The sequence below is a fragment of the Panthera onca genome, chromosome C2 (genome assembly GCF_046562875.1).
Source record: "Panthera onca isolate mPanOnc1 chromosome C2, mPanOnc1 haplotype 2, whole genome shotgun sequence".
Classification (NCBI taxonomy): Eukaryota; Metazoa; Chordata; class Mammalia; order Carnivora; family Felidae; genus Panthera; species Panthera onca.
The window spans coordinates 95,079,728-95,103,350 of NC_138347.1; the positions used below are offsets into that span (position 1 = coordinate 95,079,728).

General features: G+C 41.1%; 1 protein-coding gene across 8 annotated transcripts in view; it reads left to right on the plus strand.

Annotated features, from left to right (window-relative positions):
• The window catches only part of TNIK (TRAF2 and NCK interacting kinase), a 392,848-nt gene that overhangs the window by 318,251 nt on the left and 50,974 nt on the right, over window positions 1-23,623 (plus strand). For 4 of the 8 annotated variants that reach the window (XM_060640735.3, XM_060640736.3, XM_060640737.3 and 1 more), the window contains exons 14-18: window positions 476-562; window positions 1,574-1,762; window positions 11,436-11,600; window positions 13,792-14,031; window positions 16,711-16,817. In XM_060640735.3, the coding sequence (XP_060496718.1) occupies window positions 476-562; window positions 1,574-1,762; window positions 11,436-11,600; window positions 13,792-14,031; window positions 16,711-16,817 (788 nt within the window). The remainder of the gene's footprint in view (window positions 1-475; window positions 563-1,573; window positions 1,763-11,435; window positions 11,601-13,791; window positions 14,032-16,710; window positions 16,818-23,623) is intronic. The other 4 variants (XM_060640738.3, XM_060640740.3, XM_060640742.3 and 1 more) reach the window with 2 other exon arrangements.

A 23,623-nucleotide genomic window follows, 5' to 3' on the forward strand; every position in this document is an offset into this window, starting at 1 on the left:
TGGATGCAGGGCCCTCTCTCTTTGTTAGAATCGCATTCTGACAGCAGCAAGGTGGCACTCTGCGGGATGGTTCCGTTACAAAGACTGTGCACGATGGCATTCAACAATTATTTTATTCCTGCTGCTTGCACAGTTGCCTTTGAACTTTATAGCGTTGTTCATTCCGGGTAGCCCATAAAGAGGGAACCTGTAATGAAAAGCTTTAAGATGTAGCCGATTAAAACCAAATCGTAAGGACAAAGCACTGAGCGATCTCTGTCGGCTGCTGTAGGTAGAGGGCTTGTGCTTTTGACTGCATTGAAATGCTTTGGCTTCGGTACTTTTCCTGTTTGGTGAGGAGGCGTCTGGGTATTTTTTTCACTCCTTCCTTCCACACTTTACTCGGCAGCTCTTGTCACCTTTGAAATTACCGGTTCTTTCTCTCTCTCTTTCTCTCTTTGTGTTCCTCTGAATTCTCTGCTGCCTACCTCTCCAGGAGTACATCAGGCGACAGTTAGAGGAGGAGCAGAGACAGTTAGAGATCTTGCAACAGCAGCTACTGCATGAACAAGCTCTACTTCTGGTAATGGGAAAGCCAAGGGCCAGCAACCCGCTCTGTGTTCACCATGTGTGTGCGTGTGTCCCTGTGTGTGTCCCCCTAACATGCCAGTCCACAAGAGGGGATCCTCCAAGCCTCGTGGACCTCAGAAAGTCTCATGGAAACTTAATACATCTCCTGACCTAGTTTGCCGTCTTCATACATTTGAGACACATGTTATGTGTTCCTTATTAACTCTGCCTCTTTGTAAAACTTTAGCATGAATCCTGTCTTATTACAAGTTCAGACTGTTTTTGAGAGCCACTGTGTTTATTGCGGAGTAATTTTTAAGGTCATTTGCAACATGCTGGAATACAATCACAGCAAAATGCACCTCTTCTGTAAGAGCCCACTCAGCTCTGCAGTCATATTTCATTTGCAGACTATTAGTTTTACCCTTATGATGGGAACATTTTGTGTTCCCTGCTCACACGGCTTCCACTTGAAGTACTTTTTTATTATTATTGCACTGCTCTCCAAATGAGCTTCTTGATATATATTTTTTAACTGAACTTCTTATTCAGCGGCACTGTGATATTTTTTAGCCTGTGCATACGCTTGCTAATGGCCTTTGTTGGTCCAAGTTTTGTTAAACAGAAGATGATTTAAGCAATTATCTGTAACTGCTTATTTAGTTTTGTACTTAATTGGACATGTTTGAATGGTTTAATTACTAAATCAGGAAGTGGATGACTCCTTATAGGGGTTGTGTGCTGACCATCCAAATGTCCTCATTATTGCCACTTTCTTGGTCACATTTCAGGGGCAAGTCACTTTGCAATGGGTGGTGTTCTGTAGGGATTTCCATGAAAGCAATAGTGTTTTCACTAAGTGCTAACCCCTGGCTGTGGCCTACCTCTGTGGCGCCTCCCTGTTAGCATTAAGGCCCCTTGTTACCATCCCTTCCGGCTCCATTGCATGCTTTTCCAGTGCTGGCCGATGGTTTCCATATGGTGATTTGGCCTTTTCTTCGCTCCTCTTTTCTGATCTGGATAGGAATATAAGCGCAAACAATTGGAAGAACAGAGACAAGCAGAAAGACTACAGAGACAGCTGAAGCAAGAGAGAGACTACTTGGTGTCTCTCCAGCACCAGCGGCAGGAGCAGAGGCCTGTGGAGAAGAAGCCACTGTACCATTACAAAGAAGGGATGAGTCCTAGTGAGAAACCAGCATGGGCCAAGGAGGTAAGTACGTTAGCAAGTGTCACCATGTCCTATTGACCAGGCTATTGGCTACAGTGAGTTCATCCAGTAGAAGTAGAGAATTGAACTAGCTCTATACAGTTGGAAAACAATTCATCATGAGAAATGCATGCTTTGCTTCTGAAGGGGCCATAATATTAATTCTGTAGAGAATTGGCAAGACACCTTAATCCATTAGTGGTTTTTTGTTTTCCAGGCCGTTTTTTGGGGTTTTGGCGTGTTTTGTATTTGTTTTTTAATCTTCTCGGATACAGGGGATTTTTGTGATCAACAACAGGAAGTTGAAAAACCATTTTTCTCACAGAAGTCCAAATGAGTTTGTGGCACGAGGAATTAAGTGACTTTCCCATGAAAGAATATGATTTAATAAAGATTTAAGGAATTTTAGGTAGAATCATTTCTTGTCCATACCTAGACCCTCAAAGTTATCATCAGCATCGTTGCTAACCTTCCTTTGCTCTGTTATGGTACAAATGGACACACCGTTGGTCTCAGACCTGTGGTTGTGGTCGTCCCTTGTAGGATCAGAGGTCATTTGTATTGCTTTTGCAAATACTTCCAGGGCAATGGTTCTTCATTTGCTCAACTACCCGACTAAGGATGGATTTTCAGGAACTTGGCTCTGTGATGAGCTATTTTAAAAATCTAATTAAAAACTATTTGCGTGGTGGGGGTGGGGGGTGGGGGGGAGGTGACAACTAAATGGGTAAAGCAAAGAAACAAAATAATAACTCCAGCCAGGATCAACATCCCTCCCAGGAGTCACTGTGTCATCTCACACACATAACACTCTGGCTTTCGGTTCTGTCATTGCTTGTGGCTCCCAGTGATTTCCTGTAGTTTCTTATGAGCATGGTGTTTATGTCACTTCATATTTCGTTCTAGTATCTTCAGGTATTTATAGCCAGAGCTTTTTCAAGTTATCTAGACCACAGTCTCACCAGAACTGGATTTCTTACATAAGATCCTCCTTTTCTAAAAATATTTCTGTCTTTTCGTTTTCTTATTCTCTTTCATATATGTAAAAAAAATGCTTGAAATGATATTGCCCTAATGTTAATGATGATTGTTTAAGGGAAGTAGACGCTGCGGGGATTTTTCTTCCAACTTTTTTGTATTCTTATATATTGTGTAAGTCTTTTATAATGACCATGTGCTACTCTTACAGAAATTAATTTTTTTTTCTTTTAAAACTTAAAGAAATCTGAACCTTTAGAGAAAATCGTTTGATCTCACATAGAGAATGTTTTGGATCACTTTCTTTTAGAGTCTGTTAATACGATCTGTATTTACCTATGTCTGTAACAGCTGCCTCTTTCTCTTAGATCAATAACTCAATTTTGTGATCCAACTCCCAGGTCCAGCACCGACTCTTTAATAACCCACCTATCCTTCCAGCTAAGCAGAATCACCATGCTGTTCAACAGCAGCTGACATGCATCCCGGCTGGTAGAGATGTGCCACCTTCCTCCACTGCTAACCCATTTTCTAGTCCTGCCAAGTTGAAACCCTCAGCTAAGCCAGACTCACAGCTCCTGATCATGGCAGGTGTTCAGAAGGCTGAAAAACTAGGCTCCACTAAGCTAATGCCAGTATCACCTGCCGAAATTAATGATTCCAGAGCAAGACTCCTGTTGGAGCATCACTCGCAGAAGAAAGATGGACCAGCTTGTCCTAACAGAGTTGGTCTTGAAGAACAACTGAAGGCTCAGGAAGCCTCAAGGATCATAGTGAGATCCCCCAGGCGATCTCGCTCCCAAGGATGCAGTCCGACTCAAGAGTTAGGATCTAAGGTTATTTGTGTGTCCTCTCCCAACATCTTCAAAGTGACAAACCCTAGGTTGTCCATCACTGCAAGTAAGGAGGGCCTTGGAGACTCCTGTGGACCTTGGGGCAGGAGGGGCATGAATTCACGCATCCTTCCAAGTACCTCGACGCCTCTAAGAAGTGCTGCATCGCTAAATGATGTTTCCTTGATGTGTGACTACATGGTCCTCAGTGTTCCCAGCCCCCAGCATGAGTTTAGGAGAGGGACACCTACAGATCCCGTTGGAGAAGACCGTGATTGTTTGCGAAGCATCCCAGAATTCCTTCTTTCCCCCATGCAGCTCCCTCATGCACAAATGTACCAGAGAAGGGGGAAAAGCTTGGAGCAGTTCCCACGTCCTACCTTCCGCCTCTGCCCAGCACATTCCGATGTGAACTTAACTGCTTTGACCTCATGGTTATCTAGTTATTCTTTGTCTTCCTCACTGAGTTTCCTGGCCTATCCTCTCTGTTCAGAACTAGTTCACAGCTCCCGAGCTTTCAGAAGCCATGACACTCCTGGGCGCCAATCTTTGCAGATGTCATCAAGGTGGTTTTCTAGACCTCCTAATTCCCTTGTGCTTCCTAGCCAGGCTTCTAGCAGTGAAAGAAACACAGTAGTTGGGCGTGCAAACAACCCGGCTATGTCGGCAAGCACTCCCGATGTGAGGTTCCCTGGCCGTCATAAATCTGAGCCACTTCTGGTGGGTGACATCTTCCAAGGTCCCTGGCTTCCAGGCAGCTGGCGCTCTTCTTTGGGCTTCATGCAGTTCTAGACATATGTGGGAACATGCTTCTGGGGCTCATATTTAGTCCAATACTTCTGGGTGTGGTTAACATAATCCAGCTTCCAACTAACCAATCTATTCCATGAAACAATTCCCAAGTCTTAGAGTGGGTGTTCACATTTTAGAAGAAGATGAAACATTTAGATCACAGAATAAATGACAGTGCTGAATTTGGGATTGGAGCAACTAGTACACAAATAAGAACAAATAATTGTGTGCTTCGGTTTGTTTCATCATTTTCTTAACACCCACTTCTTAAAATGGGAATAAAAATGGGTATGAGGATCCTTATCTTCCTGACCTTTTAATGCTTCTCGTAGCAATGCATGAACTTCTCTTCTAGAGCATTATTTAAAGACTTTTTTCCTTATAGTAGTGACGTAGATGGGGCTGAAAGTAGCTGAACAGTAAAATATTTTCAAAATTTAGATATGGATGGAATTTCTAGCCTAGCAGTATCTTAATTATCAACCAAGAAAAATAACCTAGGTTAAACTCTCCTTTGCAGTTAGAATAAAAGGCACCCTTTCTTTTTCTAATGCATCCTCTACCAGGGTATAAAATTGGAATTATCCTTGCCACGGTCCCCTGTGATGCAGGGGCTAGGCCTTTTTTGCCCCTGTGCCCTTGAAGACACCCCCAGCTGTCTATTCCCCTGGCGGCCTCTGTAACTTATGCCAGTACTGGTTTTCTAACCCATGTCTATACCTCCTCACCAGAATGGTTTTTCCTTCTTTGGTTACTTTTTCATCCCTTCTTTCTCTTCCTTTTTTCAAATCAACAGTTCTTCATTAGCTAGTGTAATGTTATAATGCCTCACCCTCTGTGATTTTTTTGCTTCATTTTGTAAAACGTAAGTCATCATTGCATTTCTCATTAGCCTTCTCATTAATCTGTTGGGTGTAATAAGAAAAATAAAAATACTCGGTCATTTGCAAATCTTGTTGAGCTCTTCCCTCTCTCCTTAAATTTTTTTAATGTTTACTTATTTTTGAGAGAGCGAGATAGAGTGTGAGCAGGGGAAGGGCAGAGAGAGAGAGAGAGGGAGACAAAAAATTCGAAGCAGGCTCCAGGCTCTGAGCTGTCAGCACAGAACCCGATGCGGGGCTCGAACTCACAGACCGTGAGATTATGACCTGAGCCAAAGTCGGACATTTAACCGACTGAACCACCCAGATGCCCCTTCCCTCTCTCCTTTCACTGAGTATTTGATCTGTTCTGATTGTTACATTGACTGTGATTTTCAGATTTCAGCCAGGGAGGAACATTTATGTCTCTATTGAAAGGAGGGGTGAGGACATTTTTACTCCTTTCAAATTCTCTGCCATTTCTGGATTGGGATGGAAATCAGATTTGTTCTGTAAAAACATCAGTATGATATTCTGTTCAATGTCAGCAAAATTTGAAGGTCTTTTTCTTTCTCATTTCCACTTTTTGAAAGATAGAGATTTATTTTCTTATAATACCTTTTTTTTTTGTTTAAACAATGGAGCAGATTCCTTTCCTTAAACTGGCATGTGATTGGGCCTGGCAGTAACTGTGTGTGCCCCTCCCCAACTTTTTCTTCAAATTTTCATCAACACACAAAAGTGACAGAATGCTGTCTCTACATGAATGCTGTATGAAATTGTATTTTAATTTTTTTCAATACTACATCATGTTCTTACTCTGTGATGCATTCCAGTCATCTGGCCATGGTTTTATTTGGCAAACAATGGACCAAGATATCCCTTTATATTTCATCGGCCCATTGGACTCTGAAATCCTCTATATGAGAACTCCTCTACTTGGTTTTCCCTACTCAGTAGTGATGTGGGTTTTCTTTTTTTCCTTTTTGTATGTTATTTTATATATGAGGTTTCAAATGACCATTTAGAGAGTTTATAGCTCTGCTCCCTTCTTTCCTCAGTTTCTGCTTCTCTCTCTTAAGATTTGGCATAAGGAGGTCAAGTTCAAGTTCTTCCACCTCCTGGCTGGGTGACATGGAACAAGCCTTGGAGCTTTCCTGGGGTGCAATTTCCCCATCTGCACTTCCTGCCTTCGGGAAGGCCCCTGGGCCATTGTGTGTATGAATGTGCCATTGAAACCATAAGCACTATGCAGATACAAATGAAAGATAGCATTCAACACAGTCATACTTTGTTTCCAAGGTCACTGTCACCCACAAGGAGTAAGTGTTTGCCTCTGTTGTTTCCGGTGTGTACTTCACACGGGCAGCCCACATGCGTCCCCATCTCCTCCACCCTCCTTCTCCCCAGTGATACATGCACACTTCTTCATTCCCTCTCAGCTTATAATATTTGCCTTATTATTTTTAACTTAAACACTCCATCCCCATGAAGACCTATACTTTTCTTTGGAGTCACTGGTTAAGAGTAGATAGTGGAAGAGTAGTCCCGGCTCTTGTCTTCAGATGAGACCGCATTTTAAACATTTCATATGAATGAGAGTCTCCCCTATCCTCAGAGGGGCCTCAGAGAAGGGCTATCCCCAGTCTCGCTCAGTAACCATCTTGCTCCTGTGGTTTTTGCCAAAGGGCAATATGACTCAACTCTTTATGGGACCAGTGAATACAGGGCCAGGGTATCTAAACTTAAAAGTTATTTGTTGACTTCTTTCTCCAACATTTCCAGTAAAGACAAAAACATCAAACTGTTTTGTTCAGTTTGAAAAAAAGGAATTCCCGTATGATTATGTTCAATTCACCATGTATAAGCTTCTAAGTAAGACCTTCTAGGCCTCCATAGACCCCACAGAAGCTGCATCATATAAAATATTATAAAAATGCACCCATGTGACATAGTAAATATATTTTTGCTGTCAACATCTAAAAGATTACTTCTATAATTTTGTTTTGAAATTTTTCTCTCGGCAGGTATCATTCATTATTGCTAAGTGAGACACTGTAAGCTATGAATTGTTGTCAACGTACAAAACGCTTCAACAATTGACATCGATATATTTCCTTTTATACATGCTTAAACATATTTTTATTTATTTTGAGAAATTTTTTGAAATCCTACAATCAACAAATTTATTTTCAGGTCTTCTGTGCTCGTATAGCCTTTATGCATCTCAGAGGCCTTAGACATCACTCCCATTGAACCCAATGGACAACACAGTGCTGCCTGGAGCAGAGTTTTATTTCTGAGACTATAATTATGGTTTTATTTCTCCCTATAATGCTATAAAACATAGCATAGCATTTCTCTTTTATTTAAGTTTATTTATTTTCAGAGAGAGAGAGAGCACGAGCAGGGGAGCAGCAGAGAGAGAGGGAGTGAGGGAGGGAGAGGATCTCAAACAGGCTCCACACTGTCACCATGGAGCTCGACTCGGGGCTCAAACTCATGAACTGTGAGATCCTGACCTAAGCTGGACGCTTAACTGACTGAGCCACCCAGTATAGTACAGCATCTCTGCAGAGATGATCTGAACCTCCCCAAATTTAGTTTTGATGCTCAAACAGTCCTTTTAATAAGAAACAAATTGCATTTATACTAAAACTGATCAGCCTCTCCTAATCTTGTTTTCTATATTCATTGATAATCCCTACAAGTATGAAATCCTTTGTAACGGATATCTTTTGTTGTCATGGTCTGGCACCTTGACCTTCTATATCTGTTGCTACTAGAGCATTCTTTTTTGGTGGTACTTCTGACATTTTACATCTCCTTGGAGCAGAGGCTCAGCTAATAGATTTTTGATATCATGCAAGGCAGATCGAAATATATCTCCATTGTCCCCATTGTTTAATCACAAATATCCTTATTCTGTTTGGAAAAAAAACACCTTCTTTATTTGTCTCATTCACATATCTATCTCCTTTTCGATTAGTGAAAGTAAGATGTAGTGAATCAGGAGATAGCCCTTTGCCCAGTATCAAAATGATCAGGAGGGGCCTGCACCCAAGTACGCTACCCAACTTCTCCTTTGTCTGATATTAGGATGTTTGATTTGATATCTTTGCTCCAATATTCATGTTGTTCCTTTGGTGCAAAAGCAGTGGGCAACATTATCTTCCTAAAAACTTTGGGACAAGGTTCTCTTGAGACAAAGTATATAGCCAGATGGCTCATTGTTACACCTTTCTCATAGATTTTCAAATTTCGTTGGACAAGTTCCAACCCAAGAAATTTCACCAGATTTTGAATCATCCTGAAATAATTTGCAAAATATAACCATAAATTAATTATGCCATATATTCTAGAATGGTACAACCTGACACATACGAATGGTAGGATTTAGTGTGTAAACCAGATTTTGCTAGAAGTACATTAGTAATATTTATACACGACCAATCAAACCCATTAACTTCCTATGAAAATCAGCACCTCACTTTCTGCCCTGTTCATTTCCCATGGCAGCTCTATGGCCCATATGGCCTGTGGTGAGAATACCTCCTTTACTGGAAGCTTGCTGCAGGCTGTTGGCCAAAAAAATTCTTTATCTCAAAAATGGTTTCTTTGCTCAAGATGGAGTCTTTTTCATCTCCATCCCCTCAAGGCAGACTTTTTCAATTGCTGTTTTTAATGTGCTGTCTCTAAGTGTGTGTTTAACAAGGAATGAATTTTATAGTTAAAAAATAAAAATAATGGCAAGTATTCCCCACTCTCTGAATATATTTGGTTCCTGACTGTTGGGTAACAGGTGACTATCGATTGGATAGCCAGGTATTTCTCTGAAAATGCATCTGAATCTCTTGGGTTCCTGAGCTCAGACTGCAATGACCTGCTTAGACTGGGGGAGTTTGGACGGTGAGGGATGCTTGTACACGTGATTTATCTATTAATGATCTTCCGTGGAAATAAGAAGATGGCTAATATTTGACCAATTTCAGTGGCCTGGAATAGTCACTTTCTTTTTCAAGGAGTCTAGTACTTAGAAAAGCAATACATTGAATGCCTTCCTCTTAGTTTATCTACCACTGTCTTCATGGGACTTTGTCTTCTTTATGACCTCAGCTCAAAACTGGCTTTATTCTTTTCTTTTGCTCAGTGCAATAGCCAAATAATTATTGCTGGTGCAATGCTTTGTATGCACGCATACACAAAGTATACATGTTCTGGTTTATACGTCTGGCTTTTTATAGCTAACATTGTTTGGTATGTGGTAAAGCTCTTGGGACATGGAATTGAAAAACAAAGTCAGCTGGATGCCAGTTGTATGTACCCTGCACAGCCATGGTGGGAGAGGACATGTTAAGTTATCCCTAAGTAGAGGTGGGGGATGGTCTTCTGTTCTGCAGCGTATCTTCTTATGTTAAAATGTTTGCAATTAATATGACAGTTTAAAAAAAAAGACTTATTCAGTATATGAGACTGAGTCTGCCTCTAGAAAGATTCCTAATGATATAAGAAGGAAGGGGAAGAATAGCTCTTGTGAAAAAATTTTAATTTCAAATCAGGCAGTGAAATGAATAAAGAGCTCCATGCAAATATATCTTGACCTGCATGTGGGTTCTGTGACAGACACTTGGAACACTCATCAGTGAGTCAGCAGAAGAGAGTTAATGCTCACACTGAAGAGTCATCAGGGTGGATGCACTGCCCCGGAGATTTGGAAAATACAGCTGTCAAATTGACCCTAAAGAAATAAAGGACAGGATAAGATGGATCTGAAAGAAAAGTCCTGGACCTCTTAAAGTCGTCAAAGTTCTTAACATCTTGTTTATCTTTTTTGTTTTTAAGATTGTTTATTTTGAGAGAGACAGAGACAGCAACAAGCGGAGGAAGGACAGAGAAAGAGGGAGAGGATGAGACTCCCAAGCAGGCTCTGTGCTGTCAGCGCAGAGCCCCACACGAACTCATGAAACTGTGAGATCGTGAGCTGCGCTGAAACCAAGAATCAGACACTTAACCAACTGAGCCACCAGCTGCCCCAACATCTTGTTTATCTAAATTTCCATTCGGAAATATCCTCTGTGACAGTCTGCTGCAGACATGTACCGAGGGGAATCTTACCTGTAAAAAGGGCATTCCCTGGGACTGTGAGCCTTTCCTATGAAACAGTTCTGATTAGTTACCTGCTTTGGGTTGGGAGAGACTCAGCAAGAAAGGGAAATGAAGCGGCCACAGAAGCAAAAGGGTTGGAGGCGGGGAGAGAAGAAGGGGAGAAGCAAGAATGAATGCCACACGTGGACAAACAGGGAGGAGGGTGGAGAGTAAGGCAGTGAAGTTCTGGATGGAAATGGAAAGACATATTTTAGGGAGCAGGGAGACAAGTGAAAGGGAAGGATCCTAAAAGACAGAAACAATACAGGAAGTCTGAAGACAGTCCAGCTCATTAAGGGAGCGCTTGAAACACCCTCTTGCTTTATCAGAAGGGCATGTGAGGAAATGCACCATTAGTGGTCTTCCCTTCCTGTCCCATGAGAAAGCAGTTTTCTGCTGTTCCCAAGCAATCTTTTTTTTTTTTTTTTAATGTTTATTGTTTTTTAGAGAGAGAGAGAGAGAGAGACAGAGTGTGAGCGGGGAAGGGGCAGAAAGAGAGGGAAACACAGAATCTGAACCAGGCTCCAGGCTCTGAGCTGTCAGCACAGGGTTCAATGCTGATGCTGGCCTCGAACTCACAAACCGTGAGGCCAAAGTTGGAAGCTCAAATGACTGAGCCACCCACGCACCCCTGTTCCCAAGCAATCTTAATGCCCACCAGTGTCTCCCTCACTGACGCCATGGCTTTGCAACCGACCAGTCAGTAAGACAATATCCAGTTAGTGCAAGATAAACTCTTAAGTGGGTCCCAAATTCCCAGTTAACTGAAACAGCATAAGATAACTGGGTACCAGATGGCTTATGTGTTCTGTGTTTTTGGGGCTAGGGTTTACTGTGACAGAAAATAGCTTTTTTTAAGAAGTTCTTGATGCAGAACAGGTATGAAGAGTTTGGGTTCCTTAAAACAAATTGACCAGAAGGACACAAAAATGGCTGTGCAGGTGACTACAGATAATCCTTATTAGGAAGCAAATCAGTTCTATCCATTTATCCATTGAAGCACCTTTTTTTCTTGTTTGTTTTGTTTTTCTTTTCTTTGTTTTGTTTTGTTTTGTTTTTTGCTTCCAGGTAGAAGAGCGGTCAAGGCTCAACCGGCAGAGTTCACCTGCCATGCCTCACAAGGTTGCCAACAGAATATCTGACCCCAACCTGCCTCCAAGGTCGGAGTCCTTCAGTATCAGTGGGGTTCAGCCTGCTCGGACACCTCCCATGCTCAGACCAGTCGATCCCCAGGTACCTCTCCCCTTTGTTCCATTAGCCATTTCTATAGGGTGTACAGTTAAGCCTACGAAAACAACAGGGGATTGTAACTTGGATTCACACATCGGACCAGTCAAACAATGGCCCTTAATACAGAATCTATAGAAATAGAGGAGACCCCACTGGATTCGAAGGATGGGGAAGGGGTGAGAAAGAAAAAAAAACCCATCCTTAACTTTGAGCCAACCACAAAGTCATTTCTTGGTAAATTGGCCTCACTAGAGACCCATGGGAGTGTCTGCAAGGTAGGAACAAGCATACTTTTAGTTATAATTACCAAGCTAATAGTCGTGTATATACGTATATGTATACACACACACAAATATATATATATACATATATATGCATATACATATATATATATATGTTATATATAAACTATTATATTACCTTTTGTTCATTGGGATTTTGGTATGATCTTTAACCAGAAAAAGTAAATGAACTTGGATGAAATTGTGTCTTCCAAGCCAGTGTTTCCCAAAGGGAAACCGGACCATTAGCATCAGCGTCACCCAAGAAGTTGGTAGAAATGCAGTTTCCTGGGTCCGCCTCAGACCTGCTGCTCAGACCTTCTGTGGGGGTCTGGTAGTCTGTGGTTTAACAAGCCCCCAGGGTGCTCCTATGCAGTCTAGGACTCGAGAGCTACTGTTGTAAGCTATTTAAAAAAGAAAAAAGGTACTCCACTTCGGGAGATGTTTCTGGAGGTTTTAGGAGGCTTCTTAAATTTTAAATACTAAAAATGAAATAGGAAGTGAAGTAAAGAATGGAATTTTATGAAAAACAAAGGTGATAATGCAGCTGGTTTCACCCACACGTCTTTGAAAACTCTTTTGAAGTAGGTTTGTGGTTTTGTGCTCTATTTGTAAAATATGCTTTGTTTTAATATTATTGTTTATTATATTTCATGCTAATTAACATTAAGAAAAATTTGGTTACAGTTCTATTCTGGTTGAAGCATAACATTTACCTGAACTAGACTTTGAGAATTTTCACTGAACTATAATTAATAATATTTCAGGTTTCAGACCAAAGATGGTCTGAAGAGGCTAGGGCAGGGCTGCTCCAGGGGTAAGACCTCAAGGGCAAAAGGAATGGGGCTAGGCTAATGGAAGAGGACTGTGGAAATGCCCCAAGGGTCTGGCACTGAGAGGGCCTGATAGGCCCCTTGCACAAATCAGATATTAGATTAGTGTTTATTGAATTTAGGAAGTACTGTAGGTGTTTTCCCAGCCAAGATTTATTGACCACATTCCACATGCCAGGCAAAGTTCTAGACTCAGAGATACCATGTTGGACATGGCTCCCATCTCCAGGGAATTTACCTTTGTGGTGGAGAAGTAGACAGGCTTACAGAAGCAGTAGCAATAAAATGTGAGCAGTTCTAATGGTCAAGAGCACTGCGAACTCTTGAGTTTAATGATTTGTCTTAAAGTGCCACATTTCTACCAGAAGATGGCATGTCTTCCCTGCATGAACAATATCAATGCATGCCAAATTGTGTGACTTACAACTCGAAAAAAAACATCTTGGTGTGGAGAGATATATAGTATCGTGGGTGGTAAGAGCCAGCTTACCGGAAAACAGAATAATGAAGAGTTAGGTGTGTGGACCATGAGGTATGTGTGAGTTCCAATCCAGGCTCCAGCACCTATAAGCTGTGAGATCTAGGTTGTTATCTAACCTCTCTAGACCTTCCATTCACACGTGTAAAATGATGAAATAATTGTGTCTACCTCATGGTGAATTTAGTGAGTTCTTAAGGAGTAAGATATTCAGAGCGTTTCTTGTTTTACAGAGTACTCTCTAATGTCAGGTTAAGGGTGTTGAAGGAGGAAATTTATCATGTTAGAAGAAAAATATTTAAATACGTTATCTTGCTGGTCAGTAAATGTTCACTGAAAATTGCTCTCATTGTCACCACACTCATTTCACTGACTTCTTAGCAATCCCGAGGAAATCACTTAATTTTTGCCGAGCACCCTGGTTCAGCCCTACATATGTCTGTAAATGGGAAATTTGGAAAAGCTTCTGAAAGTATGCTGGAGATAACTATGATGGCCTCTTTGTCCTCCCTAAGATTTTATTTTCCCTTCCACTGAATGAGGTACTAGCTGATCTACTCTTTCTTCTAATCCTGTTGCTCTAATGTTGGTTCGATGCTTAGATTCCTCATCTTGTAGCTGTGAAATCCCAGGGACCTGCCTTGACCGCCTCCCAGTCAGTGCATGAGCAGCCCACGAAGGGCCTCTCTGGGTTTCAGGAGGCTCTGAATGTGACCTCTCACCGTGTTGAGATGCCACGCCAGAACTCGGATCCCACCTCTGAAAACCCTCCTCTCCCCACCCGCATTGAGAAGTTTGACCGAAGCTCTTGGTTACGACAGGAAGAAGACATTCCACCAAAGGTAACAGTGTGGCCTGATTTTATCATCATTACTGTCATGGTCATCATTGTTTTTTATTGGTATTATTACCTCTATTCCAGACCTTTTATGGTAATGAGGAGCACGAGAATGTCAAAGCTCCGCCCATGTTTGTTTTCATCCCTCCTCATTCCCAAGCTAAAACTTGGATTATCATTTATCACTTCTGACCTTTATTTCCCAAGAAATGGAGGCTCATATAGATTGAGTGACCTGGAAACATCTATCCTGTATCCAGAATTAGAACTCTCAGTCTTAAGCATTCCAAACTATTATTTTACTATCCATATTAAGAAATAGAATAATAGGGGCACTTGGTTGACTCAATCAGTAGAGCAGGCAACTCTTAATCTCAGAGTCATGAGTTCAAGCCCCACATTGGGTATATAGCTTTCTTTAAAAAGGAGAGAGAAATAGAAAAACGGATATTTTCACTGGTGACTGAATCTACATCTAGACTAATTGAAAACTTGCAGATAAAAAGTAGAAAATTGATTTATTCCTACTTTTAATAAGAACACAAAGTGAAATCAGATTGCAGGTGTTCAGAAGATAGTACTGCTCTTAAAATTGGCTGTTTAAGGCAAGTTCCTTCTAGCCCGGGTCATAATTTAATTCCTAAGGATAAAACTGTAGGGTGAAATGACTAGCCATCCACCGGACAGAATAACCCTGGGATTGGTTTCTTTTGATTTTACCTAAGCCAGTTGTTACTCATTCCAAAAGTTGTTATGTAATGTGGTCATGTATCTCACTACAGACATCTTGGAAATATTTCAAAATACTGGAGAAATGTTTGCATTAGATTTTTCCTGGTCCAAGATTCCCCTTTCTTTTGAACTTAGCATAGGATCTATGACAAATGGAATGTCCCACTATTTCCAAAGATCAGTGCCATTGTTGATTCCAGGAAGAAATAATACTTTTTACCCAATGATCTTCAAATATTCTTCCTCATCTTCTACTCAAAAGGATATTATAACAGTATTTCCATTGTTTTGGAAATGAAAATAGCTGATCATGGCTTTTTTGTTGGTGCTCTCTTTTTGTGGAAGCCGAGATGCCATCAGAAAAGGTTAGTTAGGGAGCAAAGTCCAATATGGAAAATAGGACAGGCAGAGAAGTGTCACGAGAGCCAAAAAAACTGAAAATGGAAGTGAGTGGTCCACTCTCTGAAAGCATGTAGGCATACATTTATAACTCTGGGAGAAAATTTTACATCTATACAAAGGTTTTAGTTTTAATAATTTGTTAGATTCTTTCTTCTCTACAACTATTTAAGTTTACAAAAAGAAAAAGGAATATTTAATTTGAGCGGGTGGAAACTCTGATTTGGCCATTCCGCTTCACTTCACTGACTAATCTTCCTAGGTCTTTATCTTAAAATGCATCATAATAACCAACAAAATTTATATTAATCTTAAATATCACTTAATGTATTAACCAATAATGTTATAACAAAGCACATTTTTAAAATATCTAGTGCAAGACACAAATCACTTTAGGGGCACCTGGGTGGCTCAGTCGGTTAGGCATCCGACATTGGCTCAGGTCATGATCTTGCAGTTCGTGAGTTCAAGCCCCGTGTTGGGCTCTGTGCTGACAGCTCGGAGTCGGGAGCCTGCTTTGGATTCTGTGTCTCCCTCTCTCTCTGCCTTACCCCCATTCACACTCTGTCTTTCTGTCTCTAGAAAATAAATAAAAACATTAAAAAAAAAAAAAAAAACACAAACCCACTTTAAAAGAGCCCCAAGAAATGAATGAAACGGAAGTACCTGACAAATGTTTAACCCAATTAGCTATCACGGGATATCTACATTTTCATTTCCTGCTCACTTTCATACAGTATTATTCTCCTCCCTCATGTTGGACCCCTTTAGTACACTTACAATATTTGATTTCATTAAAAATGTTTAATGAAATGAGACATACATGAATTCCACCTTAGGCCCTCGTCAGATAAGCTAATAATGATACATATTCCTACTCTGTGTCTGATGATACACACAGTCTTTTTGAAGACCCTGCCAGTATTTTCAATATTAATCCTGTTTTGTGTTACATTTGCAAATGACCTTCCAAAGCACAGTGTCTAGGGGTTTGTTTCTAATTAGTGATTGCAAGTTGATTAGGAAATGGAAACATATAGAATCTATTGAAGCAGCTTCTCTGAGCTCAGCAACATGTGGCTTATGTCCCAAGTTCTAGCCTGATACCCTAGTTTCTCCCCAGATGTCATCATTTCCTTGCCTGTTTATCAGTTGTGACATAGCTCAGCTTCTCTGGATGACTCTCATCTGATGAAATTTCCAATGATCAGCTGAGTTGATGGTACCCCCAAAGAAATATCTGATATTCACCACTCTTACACAAGCAAAGGAGGTCGGTTATTTTAGCCCAGTGAATCAAAATAATTAGCTTGGTCTCCTTTTTAATTTGTTTTTATAGTTACCGTACTCCTTCATGATGGCTGAATGTGCCTCAGCCAGTGTCTTTTGTCTGTGTTTAGGGAGTTAAATATTTCTTTGAAAAATGAACACTATTGCTTGCCTGTTTCTGTAACTCCTGGTAAATTTTAGGAAAGGGTTAGGCTGCTTTTCAGGTAGGAACCTATGGGAGCTATTTCATGGAAAATATTTCTGAATTCCGGTTTTCTTTCAGGTGCCTCAAAGAACAACTTCTATATCCCCAGCATTAGCCAGAAAGAATTCTCCTGGAAATGGTAGTGCTCTGGGACCCAGACTGGGATCTCAACCCATCAGAGCAAGGTAAGGGAAGGAAGATGGTTAAGGTAAAGGAAAAAACCCCACCTGCCACTGTCATTATTGCTTTCCTAAAAATTGGTTTTGTCCTTGTTTCACTTCAGAGGCATGTTGACTGAGCACTTGGACTGTAAGCTTCTGTGGGGCCGGAAGATACACCTTTTATTTCTTCAGTCACCTTTCACAGAAATCAGTGCAGAGTGAGGGCTCATGAATAAATGAGTGAGTGAGGCATCCCAGAAGCCAACCAAGTGTACCTCATTTTTAAAATCTGACAGTAAAATTGCAAATATAAGTCTGGTTGGAATACCCCAAACCATGACTTAAGAGGCCATTTCATGAAGTCAGCAGAACAAGACAGCCTGGTTTGAGGTGATTTTTAGCATCAGGTCAAGAAATGTACCCTCGGAGCCATTAAGACATTACAAAGGAATTGCCAAAGAAATGTATTGGTGGCCAGCTGCAGAGCTCCCTAGCTTGACAGATTACAAAAGAACTATTTCTTAGCAAAAAAATCACTTCTTTGGCATTATGGAGGGTCACTGAGATGCAATTATGCTTCCACCGCCACTCTGTGCTCTCCTAGAATTTTCCATCAACAGTGGATATTCCTACAGTGAGGAAACTGCATTCACCTACCGGTTGGTGTAGAGGTCTCAAGAGAATCTGGAAAGTAAGCAATATCTGTACTGTATCTGAGCTGATTCTATGCCGTTTGCTTCTCCAGTTCGTCGAGATTCCCTCAGATTTTTCATGATGAATACACCACTTTTTAGGATGAACTGAAATAGCAAACGGTTTCTGCTGAGACTATAAAAAGGATGAGCTTGGGCAGGCCGTTATGTTCTTCTTCACTGTGTTCACGAGAGGACTCTCCCTAGCTAGTAAGAACGAGAGACTGGAAATGAAAGTTATGATTATTTGTACGTATCTTTAATATAGGGAATGCTTTTGATCGTGAAGCTTTAATTTTCCTCTTCACATGAAGAGCTTTAGAAAGAGGTCAGTCCAAAAATAAGATGGAACTGTACTAAGAACAGTAATCCCTTCAGGGCGAAGAAGTTAGCCCGTTCTGAGTGGGATTGCCAATAGCAGGAAGCTCTGAATGAGCCATTTTTTTCCCAGTGACTTGTCAGCTCCAGCCTGAGCTGGCGTTGCTAAGCAGCGCTGAGGAAGACCAGAGTGTACTGTGACCGGGAGCCAAAGGAGCATCAGCCCTGGGATTGCGGGCGTGAACTTTGTCAGTCCCCCTCTTCGAGCAGCAATAAGCCCCCAATTATCCGTGCTTCTTGGTCCCTTGGACCCTGCCCTCGAGGCTCTGGTCATGGGATCAGTTGCTTAGAATTTTAGCGGCTGTAGATCAAGCGTCATTTCAACTAAAATCTTTTTCCTTTCTATCAACCAAAAAGAAAGAGAACTATCATTATATAATCAAATAAAAAGCAGCTCTTTGTTCCCTCTGAAGTGTTATTTTAATGACACTAGGGCCTAAGATAGTTGGCTTTTGATGGTCAGTGGCTTGTAAAACATGAGCTTTTCCCTCGGAACCACTTAAATTTGTACTTTGTCCAAAGAATGCAAACTTTGTGCGACAGCTAACATTTTTCTGCTTACAGAGAAGGGAGGGAGGGAGTGAGCTAAGAGGTAATAATTATTTACCTACAATGAAAATCAGGGACTGTGGGGGAGGGGGTGGAGAATCCCCATCTCTGCCAACTAGAGTAATCCTACCGGACCCCCTACTTCTTGCTGTCACCAAATGACCAACACTTAAGATGTGAATCAGACTTTGCCACTCTAGATTGGATTGCATTTTTTAAAGCTTCAGGATTTGGTTTACTTACTCTTTGGTTATTTACTGTTTATTACTTCAGGATTTTGGTTTATTGGTTTCGGTTGCCTTTGCTTCATAAGAAAACATCCTAAAAGTTAGTAGTCTGAAATAGGAACAATTTATTATTTCTTGCGATTCTCTGGGTTGGCTAATAAGTTTTTCGGCTGGTCTCACTTGGGCTACTTATGCAGCTGCGCTGAGCTGATGGGTCAGCTGTACCTTCATGTGGACCTTCATCCTGGTCTTCTTTACTGTTTGGCCATCTCAGGACAGCCTCCCGAGAGGGAGGGCCCCAGTACAGGAGCACTTTTCAAGCCTTTGCTTGCATCATCTTTGTTGATGTCCCATTGGCAACAAGTCATGTGGGCAAGCCCTGAGTCAGTGCGCTAAAGGAAATACACAGCACACAGACGATGGGAGATGTGATTGGCTGGGGACATTACTGTAAAACAGACTCTCCTATCTTATATTGGTCTTAATGAAGTTCTCATGGTTCTTTTTGTACCGCTCTTCAGGCAACTGGCCATCCACGAAGCCATGACAAAGGGTTGCTTTTAAAGAATTCATCCTTTACCATGTTTATGAACTATACTTCTTGTTGTTGGTCAGTATTCCTTTTTATCCTCCCGGCCCTTCTCCTTAAATTGATCCTCAAGGGAAAGTAGAAAATTAACAAAGTAAGAATGGATCCCAAGAAAAATCACACATCTAATAAAGGACAAATTCAGGATGTTTTGTTGTTATTATTTTCATTTGCTAAATTCAGCAAATGTATACTGAGGACCTGCTGTGTTCAGGGCTGCATGGGACCTTGGGAGTCAGTGACTCAACCAAGACCACCTGAGTCTAGGGCCCATGGGTGAGAGGATATACCATACCTGCTACCCTTTGGAGCTATAGGCATTATTAGGGGCAAAATTCTATTTCTTGCCTTGCTTTCCTTCTTTGCTTTGAAGTAGATATGTGAATTATTGGAAGAAGGCAGAGGCTCCCTTCTTTTGTAGCAAATGTAAGGACCACAAATATAAGGCAATAATGTCTGAACATGGAAGGAACCTGAGTCCCCAAGCAGAGGCTCCCTTCTTTTGTAGCAAATGTAGGGACCACAAATTTAAGGCAATAATGTCTGAACATGGAAGGAACCTGAGTCCCCAAGTCCCCACCTGAGGAAGAACCACCAAGGAGACCAGTTTGATCTGTGTATATTGTGATATGAGTGAGAAATAAACCACTTTTGTGCTAAGCCAGCAGGAAAAAGGAAGACTAGAAAGTAGAACCTAATGGTTAAAGAGCTCAGTTTTTGCTTCCTGAATTTAAGTACTAATGAACTCCAAGCACTAGGTGCAAGATATTGTATATTCCATAGTAACTGCAGAATGTATGCTAATTTCTGAGAAAGTAGGAAACAGTATGTGTAAGTCAGTAAGCTACTTGGCACCCTGAATGGAAGATTCTGGAGGTGAGTTAAAATGGGAGATGCAAGCATGCCTCCAACGTGAGGAAAAAGCAGAGCTTTACTATTTTCAAAAGCCTTCCTTCTCCCAGAAAAAAACTCCCTATTATGTCACTTCCCCTATCTACACACACTACACCAAATCAAAAAGAGCCCTGTAAAGAACATGTCTTAAAATCATTGTGTGTGTCAAGGAATACAGCTGTGCTGACATTAGCTGGTCAGGAAAGTGTTACTGGGCAACCCCCTTGCATCCCTGCCTTCTGATTGGTTTGGGTCAATTTTTTATTTATTTCTTTATTTAAGAAACACATCTGGAACATCTTTATTTGTGAGGCACTCTTCAGTGTGCATCTCAAATAGTAACTAATTTAAACCATTTAACAGGCGGCTGGGTGGCTCAGTTGGTTAAGTGTCTGACTCTTGATTTCAGCTCAGGTCATGATCTTGCCATTCCTGAGATCGAGCTCTGCATCTGGTGCACTGACAGCACGGAGCCGGCTTGGGATCTTCTCTCTCTCTCTTTCTCTCTCTCTCTCTCTCTCTCTCCCCCTCTCCTGCTCATGCGTGTGCATACTCTCACTCTCAAAATAAATAAACTTTAAACCATATAGCAACTCTGTGAGGTAGTGGCTGTAATCACCTCTATTTTATAGAAGGGAAACTGAGACAAACACAAGTTAACTAAATTGTTTAAGGTGACAAGATTATTAAGTGATAGAGCCACCATTTGAACCATTGTCCACAACCATTCTGTGGCACCAAAGTCCACACTCTTAAGTACCATGTCATGCTTACCTGTTTTGCAATAAACACAGCTGGCGTTGCTGCATCATGTTCCCAAAGGAAAGAGGGTTCTTGATTTGTTCACTTTGCCTCCATTTTGCCTCCATTTTTCCCACCATGTAATTGAGTGAGAATGTTAATAGCTCCTCTTAATCCTGTGGTTATTGATTCTCATCTTGTGGTATTGACTACCTTTTAGTGGTTGTTGTCCCATAGAACCTATTTATAGCCCCCAAACCTTCCTACTCAAGCTGGTACTGATATCATTAGGTGCTTTTGACAGTTTCCACCCCATCACCATAACCCCACACACCTGTTCCTGCCCTTCTGTCTCATGCATATGCAGATCTGTGCTCGGTTCCTACCTGCTGTGTGGGCTCCCAGATGCCTTATGGTGTCAGAGTGATTAGTTGAGTTTAAATCAAGATTTGGTTTGTTCATTTTTTAAAATACCGTTTTAAAAAATTCCAGGTACCTTTATATTTAACTTTGATTCATGTGTTCTTTTAAAGCAAATTAAAATTTTATCAAACAAGTACATTCAGAATATGAAAAGATTTAAAGTAAGCCAGAAACACCGAGTCAAAACCCAATGACTAAATGCTTAATTTAAAAAAATAATTCTCTGTCCCATCCCAAACCTCTCTTCCTATGGCTCATTTGTTCTCATTGGCTGTGTCATCACAGAACAAAGTAAAGTGAATTTTGGCAGTCAGCCAGTTAATTACAGACTTGGCCCAAGTATTTGGGCCAAGAAATCACTTTGTAATCCTAATTTTCTGTTTTGACTTTTTATATGATTCAAGTAAATGAAATAATTGCCACATTTTCACTTTACTGTGTGTTTTACAGGCCCCCATGGCATTGTCTGTGGGATGGCAAATGTCTGAACCAAAAGTTAGCATTTGAAGAAGTATATATGAATATTTTCAAGTTTTTACACATTTGGATCTGAGTAGTTTCAGTTGATATGTGAACAAGAGAAATCTATTATTTCATAGAATTCTTCTGAAATTCCCTCTAAAAGCATTTATCTCAGACCTCTTGGCCCCAAGGCCAGACCAGATTACTATACAATAAGGAAAAGAAAAATATGAATGGTATGACATTTTATCAAAATACTTATATTTTCTGGGGCGCCTGGGTGGCTCAGTTGGTTAAGTGTCCGACTCTTGAATTTCAGCTCAGGTCATGATCTCACAGTTCATGAGTTTGAGCCCCTCATCGGGCTCTGTGCTCACAGTGCGGAGCTTGCTTGAGATTCTCCCTCCTCCTCTCCCTCTGCCCCTCCTCTCTCTCTCTCTCTCAAAAATAAATTAGAATGTTTTTAAAATTTTTTTAATAAAATTTTTTAAATACTTATATTTTCCAAAAAAAAAAAATAACATAGAAAAAGCATTTTGAAGTTTCCCCTATTTCTATGTGTGTTTGTATAGACACTAAATACTTCTTTCGGTCTCCAGCAGCAAAAATAGCAACCTATTAAGATCAGCACCCATGCTGGTTAGCTCCAGTAAGAAGGGCCTGTGCTAATGAGGCCCAGGTCACGGATTTAACACCCATGGGATTCAATTAATTTCATGCCAAAAGAGGCTCTGAGCTCCATCAGAGACACATGCACTTGCCAGCTGGTTCTGCCAATGACCAGGCCCCTCTCTGACACCCTGGGCCCAAGCCTTATATCATCAATATGGCAGCAGCCTCCCACCTGGTCAGCCTGCATGTCTCCTCCCCAGTCATCCATAAGCCTGCCCTGGGAGACCTGTGTGCTCTACCAAGCTTTACAGGCACTGCTGCATAAGGCATCCATTTCTTCTGATCACCCACTCTTCCAGGCTATCCTAACACAGACTTAGTACTCCATCAGGGTGGGTGTCCTCTCTACACCAGCTAGCCCCAGAAAAATCGCAGCCACTGCGTCTTCACTCAGGCGCTCCCCCAGACTTCCTGCTTATTCCTCAAAGGCCCAGTCAAGTCCTGTCTCCTTCTTGACACCACCTCAATGACCCCAGGCTGCATTCATCGTTCCCCAAACTCCAACAATACTTACGGGCTCTTTCACGCATAGCATGCAGAGATTTGCCTTCTTCGCTGTTGTCTCCGCTGTTTCTCACGTCTAGAATTCTGCTGCATCTCACACCTGTGACCTGTGCTGTCCTCCATCCCTCATATTGGTCCAACGAGTCTCACAAAGCAGGTGTTTCACAGAAAGGTATTGGTTAAATTACCAAAGGAGTGCTGTGTTCAAGCAAGTAGCTGGATCCTGCTACCACACCACAGTCACCAGAGAAAAATATCTCAGAGCTCACAGCCACCCTTCTCACAATAACTGTTTTTATTTTTAAATACAAAGAACACTACATTACCATTCTACAAAACGAAAGCAACTACCAAGAAGCCTTAGCATGTCCATTACCTTTAATCTGTGATACAGTTGGCTAGCAATGCAATTTTTAGAAAAAAAAAAAAAAACCTTTGGACTTTATTAATTATGTATAAATAATTCCTGACCATCACTGTTTAATCAAACAAGACCATGGGAAATAATTTATTATTGGGAATAAAAGGAGATAAGATTGTTTCTTTAAGGAAAATTCAAAAGGTAGGATACTGCATAAGTATTATACATTTATCATTTTAGATATTCTCCAAATCAGGGCTAGTTCCAGTATGGATCCAAATCTATTTTAGCCAATTAAGTGCTAGCAGTTTTCACAAAAATAATTACTATGCAAAGGA